The sequence below is a fragment of the Simochromis diagramma genome, unplaced genomic scaffold, assembly GCF_900408965.1.
Source record: "Simochromis diagramma unplaced genomic scaffold, fSimDia1.1 OVJJ01000802.1, whole genome shotgun sequence".
In the NCBI taxonomy this organism is placed as follows: Eukaryota; Metazoa; Chordata; class Actinopteri; order Cichliformes; family Cichlidae; genus Simochromis; species Simochromis diagramma.
In genome coordinates, this window is record NW_024387492.1 from 7,388,510 (window position 1) to 7,404,907 (window position 16,398).

General features: G+C 40.6%; 1 protein-coding gene across 1 annotated transcript in view; it reads left to right on the plus strand.

Moving 5' to 3' along the window:
• Positions 1–16,398, plus strand: part of nbas (NBAS subunit of NRZ tethering complex) — a 177,459-nt gene that overhangs the window by 73,945 nt on the left and 87,116 nt on the right. Inside the window, exons 35-41 of the mRNA XM_040018563.1 lie at positions 2,607–2,764; positions 4,304–4,387; positions 6,397–6,570; positions 7,115–7,228; positions 8,307–8,430; positions 14,187–14,263; positions 14,644–14,781. Coding sequence (XP_039874497.1) covers positions 2,607–2,764; positions 4,304–4,387; positions 6,397–6,570; positions 7,115–7,228; positions 8,307–8,430; positions 14,187–14,263; positions 14,644–14,781 — 869 coding nt within the window. The remainder of the gene's footprint in view (positions 1–2,606; positions 2,765–4,303; positions 4,388–6,396; positions 6,571–7,114; positions 7,229–8,306; positions 8,431–14,186; positions 14,264–14,643; positions 14,782–16,398) is intronic.

The following is a 16,398-nucleotide window of genomic DNA, read 5'->3' on the forward strand; positions in this document are numbered from 1 at the left end:
TGATGCCTCTGATGACACTACAAGTCAAATAAAAATGTTTCAATTGATTATTATTTCTGCCACAATCAGTCTTCTTTTGTTTATGCCATCTTAATTAGTTGTACTCAGGACACCTAAGTTTATGAATGCGATAACTCGAGAACGAGACGATGTAGGAACTTTAAATTGATACCATAGGTGCATCTACTAAAAATCTTGGATGAGTTTGAATCTCTGTGGCCTTGACCTGAAGTTCAGAGTAAGTTTTCTGAAAATCTTATAACGTCAGAACAAGGTAACTTAGGATTTTGAAATTTATACTGTAGGTGTGTCTGCTAGGAGGCTAAGGGGTAGTGTACAAGGCCGCTATTTTCCTTTAAAGTCCTGCTCTGACCACCTGTAACATGCACGATTTCACCACAGACCTTGCGCAGAGAGCAAACTTCTACTTTTAAACTGATCCAAGTTTAATGTGTGAAATCATAAGAGAGCTGGATGTCCAAGCATGTCCAGTTTTCAAGTCTGAAGGCAGTGTGTTAAGCTAAGAGACAGAAAGGTCGAGCGATCATCATTTTTCTCAACACTGAGACAATGGGGGTGGGGATGTCTTGTTTGATGCTGTAATATTTTCCACCACAGAAAAATTAAGTCCAAGGGGGGAAAAAAACAACTTAAATTTCACTGTGTTGTTCTACAGTCCTGAGTAATGGGAGAGTGCTTAGATGAGAAAAAGGTGTCTTAGAGAGAGAGAGGGTGTAATCAGATAAGCAACAGTATTCTCTCTCTATGAACACAGCAGGAATAATTGAATCTGTTTGTAAAAACGAAGTCAAGGCGGCGTGTTGGTTTCTGGCTATGATGAAGCTGGAACAAATGTAGCTCAGTTGTTATAATGTTTCAGGCTGATATTTTCTTCAAGGAGAAGTGTGCAAAAGTAAAGATTTAAGTATTTGTTAATGTCCCAAGGGCTTTGAAAGTTACTCTTTCCTGGCTCTTTATACAGGGTGGGCCATTTATATGGATACACCGTAATAACATGGGAATGGTTGGTGATATTAAAGTCCTGTTTGTGGCACATTAGTATATGTGAGGGGACAAACTCCTCAACATGGGTGGTGACCATGGTGGCCAGTTAGAAGTCGGCCATCTTGGATACAACTTTTGTTTTTTCAATAGGAAGAGGGCCATGTGACACATCAAAGTTAATGGTAATGTCACAAGAAAACCAATGGTGTGCTTGGTTTCAATGTAACTTTATTCTTTCATGAGTTATTCACAAGTTTCTGACCACTTATAAAATGTGTTCAATGTGCTGCTCATTGTGTTGGATTGTCAGTGCAACCCTCTTCTCCCACTCTTCACACACTGAGAGCAACACCGCCATTCAGCTGGCCCACGACGACCAATCCACTTTCCAGGAAACTGTTCATCTAGGAATGCTTGGACCTGGCACCCATAATGTGGTGGTGCACCATCTTGCTGGAAAAACTCAGGGAACGTGCCAGCTTCAGTGCATACAGAGGGAAACACATCACCATGTAGCAATTTCAAATATCCAGTGGCCTTGAGGTTTCCATTGATGAAGAATGGACCCACTATCGTTGTACCCCATATACCACACCAAACCCTCACTTTTGTTGTTCCAACAGTCTTGGAGGGATCCATCCAATGTGGGTTAGTGTCGGACCAATAGCGGTGGTTTTGTTTGTTAACTTCACCATTCACATAAAAGTTTGCCTCATCACTGAACAAAATCTTCTGCGTGAACTGAGGGTCCTGTTCCAGTTTTTATTTTGCCCATTCTGCAAATTCTGTGCGCCTATCTGGGTCATCCTCGTTGAGATGCTGCAGTAGCTGGAGTTTGTAAGGGTGCCATTTGTGAGTAGCTAATATCCGCCGAAGGAATGTTCGACTAATGCCACTCTCAGTGACATGCGGCGAGTGCTACGCTGTGGGCTCTTGCTGAATGAAGCTAGGACAGCCACTGATGTTTCTTCATTAGTGACAGTTTTCTTGCGTCCAAATTTTGGCAAATCCAACACTGAACCAGTTTCACGAAACTTAGCAAGCAGTTTGCTAACTGTAGCATGGGAGATGGGTGGTCTCGTAGGGTGACCTGAATACTGCGTTCACCAGATATCAACACAATTTCGATCCGCTCCTCACGTGTTAACCTCTTTGACATGTCAATGGCTGTGAACAAAGAGAGACTTGTGAATAACTCATGAAAGAATAAAGTTACGTTGAAACCAAGCACACCATTGTTTTTCTTGTGACATTACCAATAAGTTTGATGTGTCACATGGTCCTCTTCCTATTGAAAAAGTTGTATCCAAGATGGCCGACTTCTAAATGGCCACCATGGTCACCACCCATCTTGAGGAGTTTGCCTCCTCACATATACTAATGTGCCACAAACAGGACTTTAATATCACCAACCATTCCCATGTTATTACGGTGTATCCATATAAATGGCCCACCCTGTACTTTTTAGATTCTGTTCTTTGCTTTAATGTTCTGGATATTCGCGGATTATTTTACAATATGCATTTTGTGTTTGATGCTTTGTCATTATGTCTTGATTGGACTTGATCTTGTAGTTACATTCTCTTTTTGTTTCCCTCCAGGTTACAGTCCAGCATGGGAGGTGTGCAGTCTGCTCGGTCAGTGTGACGGTTATGGAGACCTGGAGGCCCGGCAAGAACTGTTAGCCTTCTCTCTCACACACTGCCCCCCTGACAGCATCCACGGCCTCCTGGCCGCCTCCAGTGACCTACAAACTCAGGTAAACCAGCCAGGCGGTTTATTAACAGCATTGTTATATAGTTTTCATGTTTGGCTGCTGCTGTCATTTTGTTTGCCCTTTCATGTGTGTCCAAAATGAAAATGGTTTGTATAGTGAGCTTTTGAAGCAAATACGTGCAAGAAGAGAATTTGTGATGGTGGGAAAGTTGAAGGCTTCCAAAAATGAAAATTGAAATAACCAGTGGTAGAGCAAAGTGGGTGCATATGACAGTAGTGAGACACTACAGCTGCTAATGGGAGTGAAGGGGGAAATATACAAGAGGGTTACCAGCAAACCACAGGTTGGTTGTCCAGTATTAACAAACAGTTACTGTAGCAACAAAAATATGAGAACAAGTCCTTTAATTTATATATGGGGCTGGATATACGTTAGCATAAGCATAGCATAAGCTGAACAGACATCTTTTTAAGATTTAGGTAAGATGTGTGAGTAGCTTTTCAAACGCGTTCAGAGGAGTATCGTTGCCATTACTACTAAAAGAATTTACTGTTGACTTCATGTGTTTGTGCCTTTAAAGGGGCGGCTTTGCTATGGTGACAAAGCAGGTAGAGGTGATACGTAAACACATTTTTTGTATTAGCCAGTTTAAAAAAAGACGTTTGATAGAACCAGCAGTAAAATTAGGACTGCTAAGGAAGTTTTTAAATGATCAATGTAGACAACAATAAAAGTGCCTCCCGAGCCTGTGAGTCAAGGACCTTTAAGATAAATAAGATAATTAGACCTTAGTATACATATACAGTATACAAACGTTAAATCACCAATCACATGGAAGCAACTCTGTGCTTTTAGTCATGTAGACACGGTCATGACTTCTTGAAGTCCAAACAGAGCGTCAGAATGGGGGAAGATGATTTAAGTGACTTTGAATGTGGCATGGTTGTTGGTTGGTCTGAGTGTTTCAGAAACTGCTGATCTACTGGGATTTACAAAGAACGGTCTGAAAAAGAGAAAATATTCAGTGAGCAGCAGTGCTGTGACAAAAATACCTTGTTTGTGCCAGAGATGAGAGGAGAATGGCCAGACTTGATAGGAAGGCCAACAGTAACTCAATGTACCACTGGTTACAACCAAGGGATCCAGAAGAACGGATCTCTGAACACACGCCAAAGATGGGCTACAACAACAGAAGAGCATTACAGGTGTCACTCCTGTCAGCTAGGAGCAGGAAAGAGAGGCTACAATTTGCACAGCTCACCAAAATAGAACAACAGAAGATTGGAAAAAGATTGCCTGGTCTATTGTGCTGCAACATTCAGATAGGAGGATCAGAATTTGAGTAACTGACAAGAAAGCATGGATCCATCCTGCCTTATATTTTTGGCATACTTCTTGACTTTTTAGTCTGAACACACTTATCCCTTTATGACTACAGTGTACCATTCTTATAGTTACTTTCCGCATGACAGCACACCATGTTGAAAAGCTTAAATCATCTCAAATATGGAGGAAACCGAATTAGTTATTTCTGGCAAAATAGCTCTAATCTCTTGTTTTCCTCCTCCCTCTATCCTGCAGGTGTTGTACCAGGCTGTTAACTATCAAATGGAGCCTGTAAATACAGAGACCGGACGAGAAGTTGACGAGACAGACTCTTTAAAGGTAAATGTAATTTTTTTCCTTACAACCCCCTCATTCTGTTTTCCATCACATGCATGTTCTTGTTTGAACTGCCTCCTCTATCCCTGTGTGGGTTTGTTTCTGTCCTGTTCGGTTTGTGTGTTTTCCTGCCGCTCCATATTTGATGAGGTGTAAATCTAGTGTTACGGTCCTCAGCTCCCTTGTTTTATTTATGCCTTCCTTTCTCCTCCCCTTCAGCACTGCCAGCTTTATGATGCCTTGAGTGGGTGTTAATGTTTCATGACTTGCATTTCATCCCCCTTTGTGTGCAAATAGGTGCTCATTTGAAGCTGTCTGTTATCATTTTATTATTGTATTGATGTCCCTCACTTGTATATGTTTAAGCTGCCCAAATGTGTTCTGTGTGTGCACTGTGGGCATGTATTTATGCCCACATACTCAGCTTTCTGTGTATGTGTATGTACTGAATAGCTGGCTTTTATTATATCTTTTCATCATGTGTATATGTTTTCTTCATTTCATGCTCTTACCCTTAATCCCTTGCTAAATAAAGTATTGATGAAAGGCACTAAATGATTTGGCTCCAGCCCACTGGATCTCCCAAGATGGCTTTGTAAAGATTTTCAAATGTATAGAAAACAGCACTTTATTGAATTTTGTGGTGTACTTATTAATGTACATTACATTGCAAAAGGATTGCAACTTTCATTTCCAAATATTAAATGTTAAAGATTTTTGTGGAAGAGGAAGCTCTCAGAGAGTATTAAAACGTAATACTGACGCTGCTTTGAGAAGGGTAGTTCAGAAGACCAACAGAACACAAATACCACAATTGTGACTTAACTGTGACAGCTTCTTTGACTACCTTACTCTGTTCAAAGTCAACAAAACAGACCACTTCTGAAGCACTCTATCTATATCTGAAAAATGTGGGTTAGGTGGCAGATGCTCCGTTTCACCAGCTAATAAAAAGTGGAGATACTAAGAAGTCCAAAACAGTTTTGTTTGGTTTCTATAAGCATGGAAGGATATAGAAAGGCTGGGATATGGAAGCAAATTAGGACAAAATATTCTTTTGATCATAATTTTGACTGTAGAAATCTGAAGGAAAAATAAGTCAGAAACCCAGGACTTGTGTCAGAATTCTGACCTTTTTCTTGGAATTCTGCTTTTTTTTTTTAAATTCTAACTTTTGTGGAAATTCTAAGGAAAAAAATTTAGAGAAAAAACAAACATAATTCAAGCGTTATTTTCACAGTTCTGTTGTCTTAGAACTTCGAAATAGTCAAAATTGCTGAGATAAAAGTCATAACTCTTTATCACTCATCTTTGAGTGTTTAGCCAACATAAAACTTATAATCTTATTTTGAGATGAGCTGAAATTAGCCAGCACTGATCTTCAGCCCATACAGTGGTGTGCCTCTAAGATATATACTAGGTGTGTTTCGAGTGGATTGTCTCATCTAACTCTGTGTTAGATGAGATAAATGCTGTTGCTTTAAGAAGGAGGCTTTTGCTTTGTCAAGGAGAGAATCACTGAATAATATTTTTAATTCAGTTGTATAATCTTAGTGACGAAAGTTCAAGAAACCACAGAAATACTTGTTGTATTATGAATCTGTTCTACATCTGTGTAGAATTTTCCTCTGCCTGTGTGACTTTTGGAAAGTTTTCTGAACAAACACGCAATACAGAATGTGTGTTTCAGAACCAGAAGGGCCCTGCTTGAATGCATATTGTAATTCCTCTATGCACTACATAAATAAACCAGTAAAAGAAAAAGAGCCCTGCACTTATTAAAATGGCTTCTCAGAAGTACCTAATAAAAAATAGAATACAATATTCATGGGTCTAATCTAGCAGTGCCGATCGAGCGATGCTGTGTTTTTATTTACAAAAAGGAGGTGTTGTATGCTGCACACTGTTCTCAAATTGTAAAGCCCCTTGTCGTGGGTACTTCTACAAAGGCTTCAGAGTGACACAGTCGAATATGTTTGCCATTAATTTTTCTTCTCTTTCTTTCTCTTCAGCCCCAACCTCGTATGGGCTCCTCTGTGGGGACAGCAGGAGACCTCCTGCACAGGACTACAGCGAAGACCATGGAAGTCCTGACTACTACAGGACTGAATACCAAGGCTGTTTTGACTGCAGTCAGTGACCACCGCTGGTGGAAGGACTCACTCAATTACCTCCGGCCGCTGCATGTAAGAATCCATCGACTGTGTTGTTTTATTAACTCTTCGCTGCAGATGAAGATTTTTTTTTGTAAAGTTCTTAATGGGTGCACTTACCACCTTGTAGGTTTTAAAAAAATACAGTTTCTATGCATTTTACTGATATAAATGTATTTATATTCTGTGTAATAATCATGATCAATTAGCCAGCAACAGCGTAGCAGCGGTTATGGATGTATCCGCCTTGTTTTTAACTCTACAGACTAATGGGCTGCATAGACAGATCTCATGTCTGTCTGCACTCCCATACCTCACATACTTTTGCTCGCAGACTTCAAAAATAACCAATCAAGAGCTCATCTCCTGCATAATTAATTGGCCCTCCTGTTGAATATTTCAATATCTGGTGGCTGCACGGGCCCGACGGTCGCCCGGGTGGAGATTGATGGCGTCTCTGGTGTTGGCAGCAATTGGGAGGGGTGATCGTGATTGCGGCTTTCTAAAGAAAGAGGAAAAATATGACAGTGTCGAGGGCATGTTGTGAAAGTTTAATGATGTTTTGATGGCTCCTCAGGGTCGTGGTTCAGGAGCCACTAGCCAGGAAGGGGCATGTGAGAACGCCAACTTGGAGCGTCAAGGCTGCAGCCCCTTTTATCAGGATCTCATTGAGGATCCCTATGTAGACACGGTGAGTGGCTTAAGACCAGTGTTTCTCGTAGCTCTTTGCTTCGTACATTCTTATCAACCTTCTTTCTTCATATGTTTTGTTTTCTCACCCCAGGGCATCCTTTCAAATTACAGCAAAAACTGCATGAGAAGGTTTATGACTGGGCAATTAACTAGATTTTCTTGCTATGACTTATACATTCTTTAAAAAGCAGTGTTGAGACAAAATGAATATTGATTTCAGACTCAACAATTATAATGCCAAGTACTAACAGAAGGGACTTTGGACTACTGGTATGATGCTAAAAATAATCCAAAAGAAAAGAATGTCAACAGAAGGAATTATAGGGATACAAAAGAGTAAAAGTAAGAAAAGGAGTAGATTGACCTTTGTACCTGGGAAGTGGTTGCCTCTGGGCTATGACTGGGCTTTTTACTCAGAGACACAAATCATACGGAGAGCTGAAAGAGCGGACGGGAGGGGAAACGGAGAAGGCCGATACATCTCCTCTTATGACATTTTAATAGGCTTCTTCAAATCCCTTCCTTCACTTCATCGCCAGCATTCATCCATCTTCCATCATCCATCTACCAATAATTACTCCCCACATCCATCTGCCCATGAGCTGGCTGATCAATGGGATTAGTTTTTACCTTAACAGTTGCAATGAAGGGAGTGGGGATTGAGGAGAGACTGATTGAGAGAGAAAGAGAGACAAATGCAACGGGACTGAAAGATGGATAGAGACAGAGTGGCGAAGACAGACAGGACACACTCTGCGTTGAAGCGATAGCTCTGAGACCGAGCAAGAGCAGAAACTTTATTGTCTGCCACTCAGACACATGAGAAATAACTTGTATACAAGAAACCTATAAATGACTTTTCAAAAGGGCCTGGTTTTGAAAAGCTTTACTTGGCTCTGAAGTTCATTTGTTCACTCAGTCTCTCATCTGTCTGACTCCTTGAGAATGAAGATATTCAGTCATCTTCATCATGTCTCGCTGTGCTTTTTCTAGTCTGCTCAGATATGGGGAGGGAGGGTTGCCTTAATATAAAGAAAAGTACTATATCACTCTTCCTTTGTCATTCTTTCTTTTAGAGTCAAGATGTGTATTCATTCTACAAAGAAGTGCCTGCAGAAAACTTTGCTGAGGTTTTGTTGAGGACTGGAAAACTGGCTGAGGCAAAAACTGAGGGAAAAACCCCGTTTCCTGCTACAGAAGGTAAGCATGTGGCCTACATAGACATAGATTTTCTAGTAACGGGTTGGACCCACTTTTGCCTTCAGAGCTACCTTAATCCTTCGGGTCACAGATTCAATAAGCTGCTGGAAACAGAGATTTTGGTCCATGTTGACGTGTTAGCATCACACAGTTGCTGCTGATTTGCCGGCAATACATCCTAAATGCCAATCTCCCATTCTACCACATTCCAAAGGTGTTCTACTGGATTGCAATGTGGTGACTGTGGAGGCCATTTGAGTAAAGTAAACATTATTATGTTCAAGAAACCAGTTTGAAATTATTTGAGCTTTGTGGCATGTTCTGCTGGAAGCAGCCATCAAATGATGTGTACACTGTCAGCAGCAATACTCAGGTAGCCTGTGGTGTTTACACAATGCTCAGTTTCTATTAAGCATTTGGTGGCCCAAGGTGTGCCAAGAAAACATTCCCCACACTATTACACCATCACCAGCAGACGCCTGAACCGCTGATGTAGAAGACAGTGTTGTTTATCTGCCCTGTTCTTAGCTGACAAGAGTGGCTTCCAATGTGCTCCTCTGCTGTTGTAGCCCACCTGCTTCAAGGTTAAATGTGTTTTGCATTCAAAGATGGTCTCTTGGTTGTAACGAGTTGTTCTTTGTATTACTGTTTCCTTCCTGTCAGCTCAAAGAAGTCTAGCATCAACAAGGAATTTTCTCCCACGGAACTGCCGCTCACTGGACATTTTCTCTTTTTCGGATCATTCTCTGTGAACCCGGAGATGGTGGAAACTGCTGATCCCAGTAGATCAGTGTTTTCTCAAATACTCAGAGCAGCCCGCCTGGCCTTAACCACGCCACATTCAAAGCCATTTAAATCACCTTTCTTCCCTGCTCTGATGCTCCGTATGAACTTCAGCAGGTTCTTTTCATCTCGTTTACATGCTTAAAAGCAGGGAGTTGCTTTCATGTGATTGGCTATTTAGGTATTTGTGTTAACAAGCAGTTGAGCAAAGTAGACACTGAGTTTATACAACAAATATATTGCCATATAATGGTATGTAAAGTCTGGAATTTGTTTCTTTATTGCCATTTCTTCTGGATGAAGTCTGTTTCCTGGGTCTTTCTCTTTCTTTGTCTTTGCCTGTTTTTCTGCTTCCTACACTGAGCTCTATGTTTGAGTGCTTTAGCTAGGAAAGGGTTTCTAGGGGGAGTAGCCACAGTACTGAATCATTTTTATCTACGCACAATTTGTGGATGGCGGACTTCTCAGTTATAAACTCTCATACAATTCCTGGTTTCCATTTTGTAAGAACTTTTTTTTGCATCAGCAGAAGCTTCTTTCTCCAACCCGAGCCTCTGATTTATTTTTGGTATTCAGGGTTTCTGACTTCTAATTTCATAACCAACCTTTAATAAAATTTATAACCTCACTGTTTATTATTCTTGGTGTACTACAACTCAATTCTACTCCAGATTGGATTTTGGAATCAGGCTGAATCTGAGTGGAGTTTTTGAGGGTTTTTGAGGGCTAGTTGTTCAGACTTTTTGACCTCGTCTGTCGCTGCTCACTAAGTCAATGTGCTTACCACGGTTTTTGCTGTATAATTTAAATTTGAAATGGTACTTATTGGTACATTGATTTGGCAAGATCTCAACTGTCAGGTTGCTTGTAAAATATTTTTCCAGGATTTCAAATTATTATTATGATAATGCAGCTTCTAAGTGTTTGATTGAGGCTGAATTTTGTTTAACTTGAGCTTTTTCCTCAGCGCTCCATCTTAGTGAAGCTGGATGGTATTTGCACAGCGTAGTTGGCTTCCTCCTTGACACCCTGCCCTCTCCTCTTCTCGTCTATCTTAGCCTGGGAGCCCATATATGGTCGACTAGGGGACAACACGGGAAGAATAGCCTCACTGATTAATTAATGTATCCGCACGCATCCCACCGCATCAGTAAATAATGCTGCATCACTGCAGAGATACTAGAGAGATAGCATCAAGTCAAAACATCAAGGCCACACTGCATGATGGATCATAGCTGCTCGCAAAAATCAATGACACTACAAAAATAAACGTGTGTGTGTCTGCGTGTAATACAAATGCATGTAAAATTCCACACTTGCGGTCACATTTTCACACATCCACACTTTTCAGCAAATCCAACTTCTCTGCAGTTGCAGCTGTCATTCAAATGAATATCTCTCTTTTCTTAAAAGTCACCTTCCCTTCGGAGCAGCTGCAGAGTGCGACGTGTCGAGAAAGAGAAAAGCCACTCTGGACAGCATCGCGTCCGATAACAACCTTCGATTAATGACTGGTGTGTCGGCCCGCCGCGCTGGCTGTCCTTAAAAAACAGACTAGGAGATGGCCTTTAAGAAAATAAATATATCGATTTTTCACCTGGCCTAGATAAGTTGGAGGTAATTAATGATGACACAAGTGGAAAGTGACTCAATGGGATTGAGCTGAGTAAGGTGCAGACACAAGCACTTGATGTGAAGACAAGTGGGGAGAAAGAGAGAGGTAGACACACACACATATTTGCACACATGACTCCAAACTCCACTGACACACAGCATGGAGTGCTGCCATTTGCCAAATGTTGACCAGGCTCTAATCAGTTGTTTTTCCCCACACTGCCTGCACAGGTGAAATAGTAATAGGTTAGTGTCTCACCGACCTACTAACAATGTGCTCGATTTAGCTGACACAGGAGCAGGAGTGTGTGTGTGTGTGGATGCAGACACACAAAAACAGCCCATCTAATGCACCCACTTTTCTGTGTGTTGTCTCTATCACTTTCTCTGCACTCACTCACAAACGCACACACACACACAAACACTCACTCACAAGAAGAAATGTTGTATGCTTTAAAGGCAGGGTTATCTATTTAGTGTGTGTGTCTGTGTGTGTGTGTTTACCCCTCTGGTAATTCCTGTCCCGATGGTATCTGTAGCTTTAGAGAGGCGTGTAATCAGCTCATTCTGAGGTGTAGCTCATTGAAACCCGTGGGGTAGGAGAGGAGGGGAGAGAAAAACGAGCAAAGGAGAAGGGTGGGCACACTGCTTAAGAGAGCTGTTATTTGTCCTTAAACTAGTGCATTACTTCGCTGCTGCTCGCACATGCAACGGCGTGCACCTTCAGCCATGCCCTTCCAACCATGTGTGTGCACATATGCATATTAGTGTGCATTTTGTTCTACAGTGTGACTCTTCCTGTGCCCTGCCTCTGTCTCCCTCCCAGTGTCCATGCTCTACTTTTCTCTGTCTGTTTCATTTTGTCTCGGGCTCTTATCACCAACGCAGGCTTCTGTTCTCCTTGGGTCTCAGACTACAAAGTGATTCTGTCTGATCCTCTCTGCTGCCTCCCGCTGTTTCCTCAGAGTATGTTTGTTGGTGATTGATTAACTGAGAGCATCCGTGCGCTTACAGTGTTTGGAATTTATCAAGTTCATCTACATATTTTTAATTGTAATCATGCGAGTGCTGTTGTGTGTTTTTTGGTCTCATTGTGTCTAACTATTGTGGCCTAGAGGGAAGCTGTTTGGGTTAACTCCATCCTTGTGCCCAGAGCTCTGTAGACACTCCAAAACCCATCAGCCTTAGGGGCACTGCATAAACGTGGACTGGTTCCCAGTTTCATACTCGTGCTAACTCTGAATGGGATTAGTTTTTGTTCACTTATGAAAAGCTAATCAATATGCATACTAATTACTTCTCAATCATTAAATGTTTGCTGCTGCTGTACCACCATAAACCCCACAAGTTCACAAGTTCTGCACGTGAATGCAGAATTTTAAAAGTAAATTTTAAATGGTGATCGTGCAGCAAACATTTCAGTGTTTTAAAAAAATCTCTGTGATTCTGTTTGGGATTTTTAATGCTGTGTTTATGTAATATTGGCAGGAAAAAAAGAACAGAAAAACTTCAGTCCCATTACCAGTCATGACAGCACTGTTGCCCTGCCAGTGATTCTGAGTACTTTGGCATGGTCAGTTCATGATGGGCTTTCAAGTCCAGAGTACTGAGTTATAGAAGCTGAAATTTCAGTGGCTAAGCAGCCATCTGCCCAATGTAGGGGTTAGTGTGTGTGTCGCCATGGCAGTTGAAAGGCATTTAAGTTGTGTCACATAATACCATACTTGTATCTGAATAACTACAAATAAGCCTCAAAGACTCATTTATGCTCATAAGGGAAAACTTAGTGGAAGGCACGGCATTTCAGTAGTTATGCTATCACCTCACTACGAGAAAGTTCCTGGTTCCCAGTACACTGACTTCCTCCCACAGTCCAAAAGTTATGCATACATATAAACTGGAGGTTAAATGACGTTTCTAAAATGTCTTTGGATGTGAGTGATTCAAGTATATAGAACCCCGTAAAGCACTTTGATTGATCAGTAAGATTAAATAAATGCCAGTTCATGTATTAGAATGTGCTCTGAAAGCCTGCCTTTCATTATATATACAACGTTGTACATATAAAATCACATTACATTCATTATGCTTCAGAAGACTGCGACTGTGGAATACATGTTGGAAGCATTTACCTTGGTCTGTCATATGTATATACTGTGTATCAGGTGTCGTTTTCTTCTGTAGCTGCTTTATACAATAACTTATATGAGGTTCATATAGATTGAAATAATAAGATGAAACTTGCAATATGAAAAGAAGAAGCCTCGAGCTTAAAAAGCCGATATATAAACTGTATAACCAACTGTTTAGTCAGTTCATCTATATAATGTAGGCCTGAAAGTGCAAGATCAAATCACCAAATTACAAAACAACCGCAGGTGTGATTGAAACCAGAACAAAGGTTACGATCATAGATGGGTTTGGTCTGAGCCATATCTACTTGCAGGAAGAAAAGAGGGGCGATCAGCCTGCTACTTGACGCCCTTCATACATATTCTGTTTTATTTTTTAAATGCATTTGTGTTTGTGTATATATATTATGTATATATACTATTTTAATATAATTTAGACTTGATCATAGAACTCATAGGCGCTGTCCCATCACAATAGAATCTCACGTTTTTTACTGCCTTCTTTTACTCATGCAATGCAAATAGCTTAGTTTAGTTAAGTTTGTGTTAAGTACTTAGTCTGCTTTGTTTATAGACCTGTTGAGGCCTGTAGTGAATCTCAATCTAATCTTTCTTATAAAGGCTGGTGTTGTTTTCACCTTGTGAGTCTGCCGGTGTTTAATCATAGCTAAATGTGGTCCTGCTGACAGCTTGTGTAGCTGTGATTGAACTGAGATGGCTGTGTTAGAATTGGAGAACCCTTTTGGGGGGCTAGGCTGCCTCCCTAAGAGAAAGGTGCAGCATACAGAGTTGCTGTTGGTAGCCATGCAGAGGCAAATTTTGCATTCAGGGGATTCACTATTAAAGTGCACTTTGATTAAGTTTGTGCTCATCTGGAGAGCACTTATTAGCAAAGGACCCGTACTTTGTCTTTGACTAATAAATACGATCTGTATTTGAAACAGGTTGTGTGCTCCCAGAAATGAACACATTCAAAGCTAAGTCCACTGTATACAGGTAGATGTAGACATACATGCAGTAGTTTAGTGTGAAGGTGGACAGAAACCAAACCTTTCAGGGATTTTAAGGTTTTTTTCTTCATTTGTGTCCAATATTCCTTCTTCCAGTCCTGTATAGTGTTTCCTGACATATTTCTAGAATATTAAAACATAGTTTTTGTTTTTTTTTTGGTTTTTTTTTGGGTAATCAGTGCTTTAAAATCGTCTCACCTCTCTCTGTCCTTTACAGTATTGCTCCAGCTGGCCAACGATGCATTTCCCAGGGACATGATGCTGGCTCTGTCCTACTTACTTGCTCTGCCTCAGGTAGGGGGACACTCGCACACGTCCTGGTAACAAAAGGAGTTGGATTTTATTTTATTGAGACCATCAGATAGTTGAGCTAATGCATTTTATCTGCATGATCTATTTCATTTGACATTTTACACCCTTGATTTGACCTCTCATGTTATTAGACATTTCACAAGTTGTAAATATGCATCTCTCTTTGTGTAACAGTGTGAGAACAGTCCACCGTCATAGGCTAGGCTGTGCAAAGACTGAAAACAGAGGCGAGATGTAATGCAGTAGTCTACTTTCATCTCAGGCCTCTTGATTTAGAATATGCTGAAAGCAAAGAGTCAATTTGTGAAAATGCCACTATGATCGTTTGTCTTGCATGTCCTTATATTTGTTCTTACCTGCAGGTGCTGGATGCCAACAGGTGTTTTGAGAAGCAGTGTCACTCGGCCTTGTCGCTCCAACTGGCTGCCTACTACTACTCCCTGCAGATCTACTCGCGCCTCATGCCCTGCTTCAAGGACAAGAACCACACTCTTTACCAGGTCAGTATATTTGTGTGTATGACGGAGTGTTTGGGTGGTTGAATGAATAAATGTTCTGATGTTACCTTGGGAAGACACTAGATGCATGTCTGTGATGTTGTGTAGCCAAAACTGTTTTGTTCCACAGCTCGGAAATACACAAAGAGCGTTTCAGAACTGGGGTGTTTGTTTGCACGTCATCTTTTATTTTGAAAAAGAAAAATCTCTATGCTGTTCTTGTGTATGACTTCTGCCCTGCCTCATCTGCTCTACAGCATGACTTGGCTTCTGTCAAAAATAGATTTACCACATATTTTTAGTCATGTGGTGCAGAAAGCTGCTTTTGGGATGCTTAGAAAATGCACTGCAGTGCAGCTGTTGAACGCACAGACAAAAGAATCCAGTTTTAAGCAGCTAGGACACAAAAATTGATGTGTTGTGAACAGATTATTTTTAGGTCTAGGTCTTGAAACTTTAGAGCCTCAGTGCAGGATTTAGCTGTTTAGGCAGTGCATTTTACTGGTTGGGAGGATCATAGCAAAACAGTGTTTCTCCTGTGGTTTAAGTTTGTTTCAAGGTTGCTTCAATAACAAGTGGAGTGAATATAGATGTGTGTATGGCTTTTGAAATGAAATTTTATGTATGCTTTTGTTTGACATTTATTTAAGGAGGAACTAGTATCATAGACATTAAATGTCAGAGCAAACTGTCCACAATCGCAAGAAATGCATCTGTGTGAGTCTGGGTGATCTAACAGTGCAAACGTGATTTGATTTATAAATAAAGATTGAGCCAGTTAATTTCAATAATAATCAGCATTCTACCATAAGCAGCTCAGATTTGTAAGTCACAAAGAAGCAGGTGAAGAAGGACAAGGAAGCCAGTACTAACCAGTATAATACAGTGGGAGTGTAGGTTTACTGCATGTGTGTTTCTGTCCAGAAAAAGCATGGCCATTCGCATCAATGAGAGGCAGCTGAAGGGGAATCAATATGTTTAGATAGGGCAAACCCCTTTGTTAGAAATTGATGGACACTGTGTTGGGTCTGGGAGGTCGGGTAAGTCTGACAGCTCAGGTGGAGGTCTGCATTATTACAAACTATACCTCCCTATGAACCTGAAATCTGTGTGTGACAGGAGGGTGCGAGTTTTTTTAGAAGACTGGAGACGAGGCAGATCAACTCGATCATATAAAAACAATGAAATGTAAGAAAAGATGCATAATATTATCATCCAGTGTAAGGTTTATGCCACATAAATGCCCTAAATTAACAGTACTGGTAATTCCTAAATGCATTATTTATGTTTCTATAAGGGTTAGTAGTATGTGCAGGCTCTTCAAATAAAATGATATTTTTTAATGCAAAAATATAATTATTGTAATTATCTATGAAGTTTTGAATTCACTGTCATACTGTCAACAGAAACATTGTTTCATTGGTTGAATATTATGCTTGATGCAGCGTGAATTCTTTTAGTGTGCCAAAGTAAGGAGCAATATATAATTTTCAGTTTTAAATAGTTTTTTTTTTTCATGTTTTCATGACACGTGTACTCACACTTATATATATACACACTCACCTTTGTTTTCTTTTTCATACAACATACATTCAGCTCTATCCTAGCCCTTGACGTATG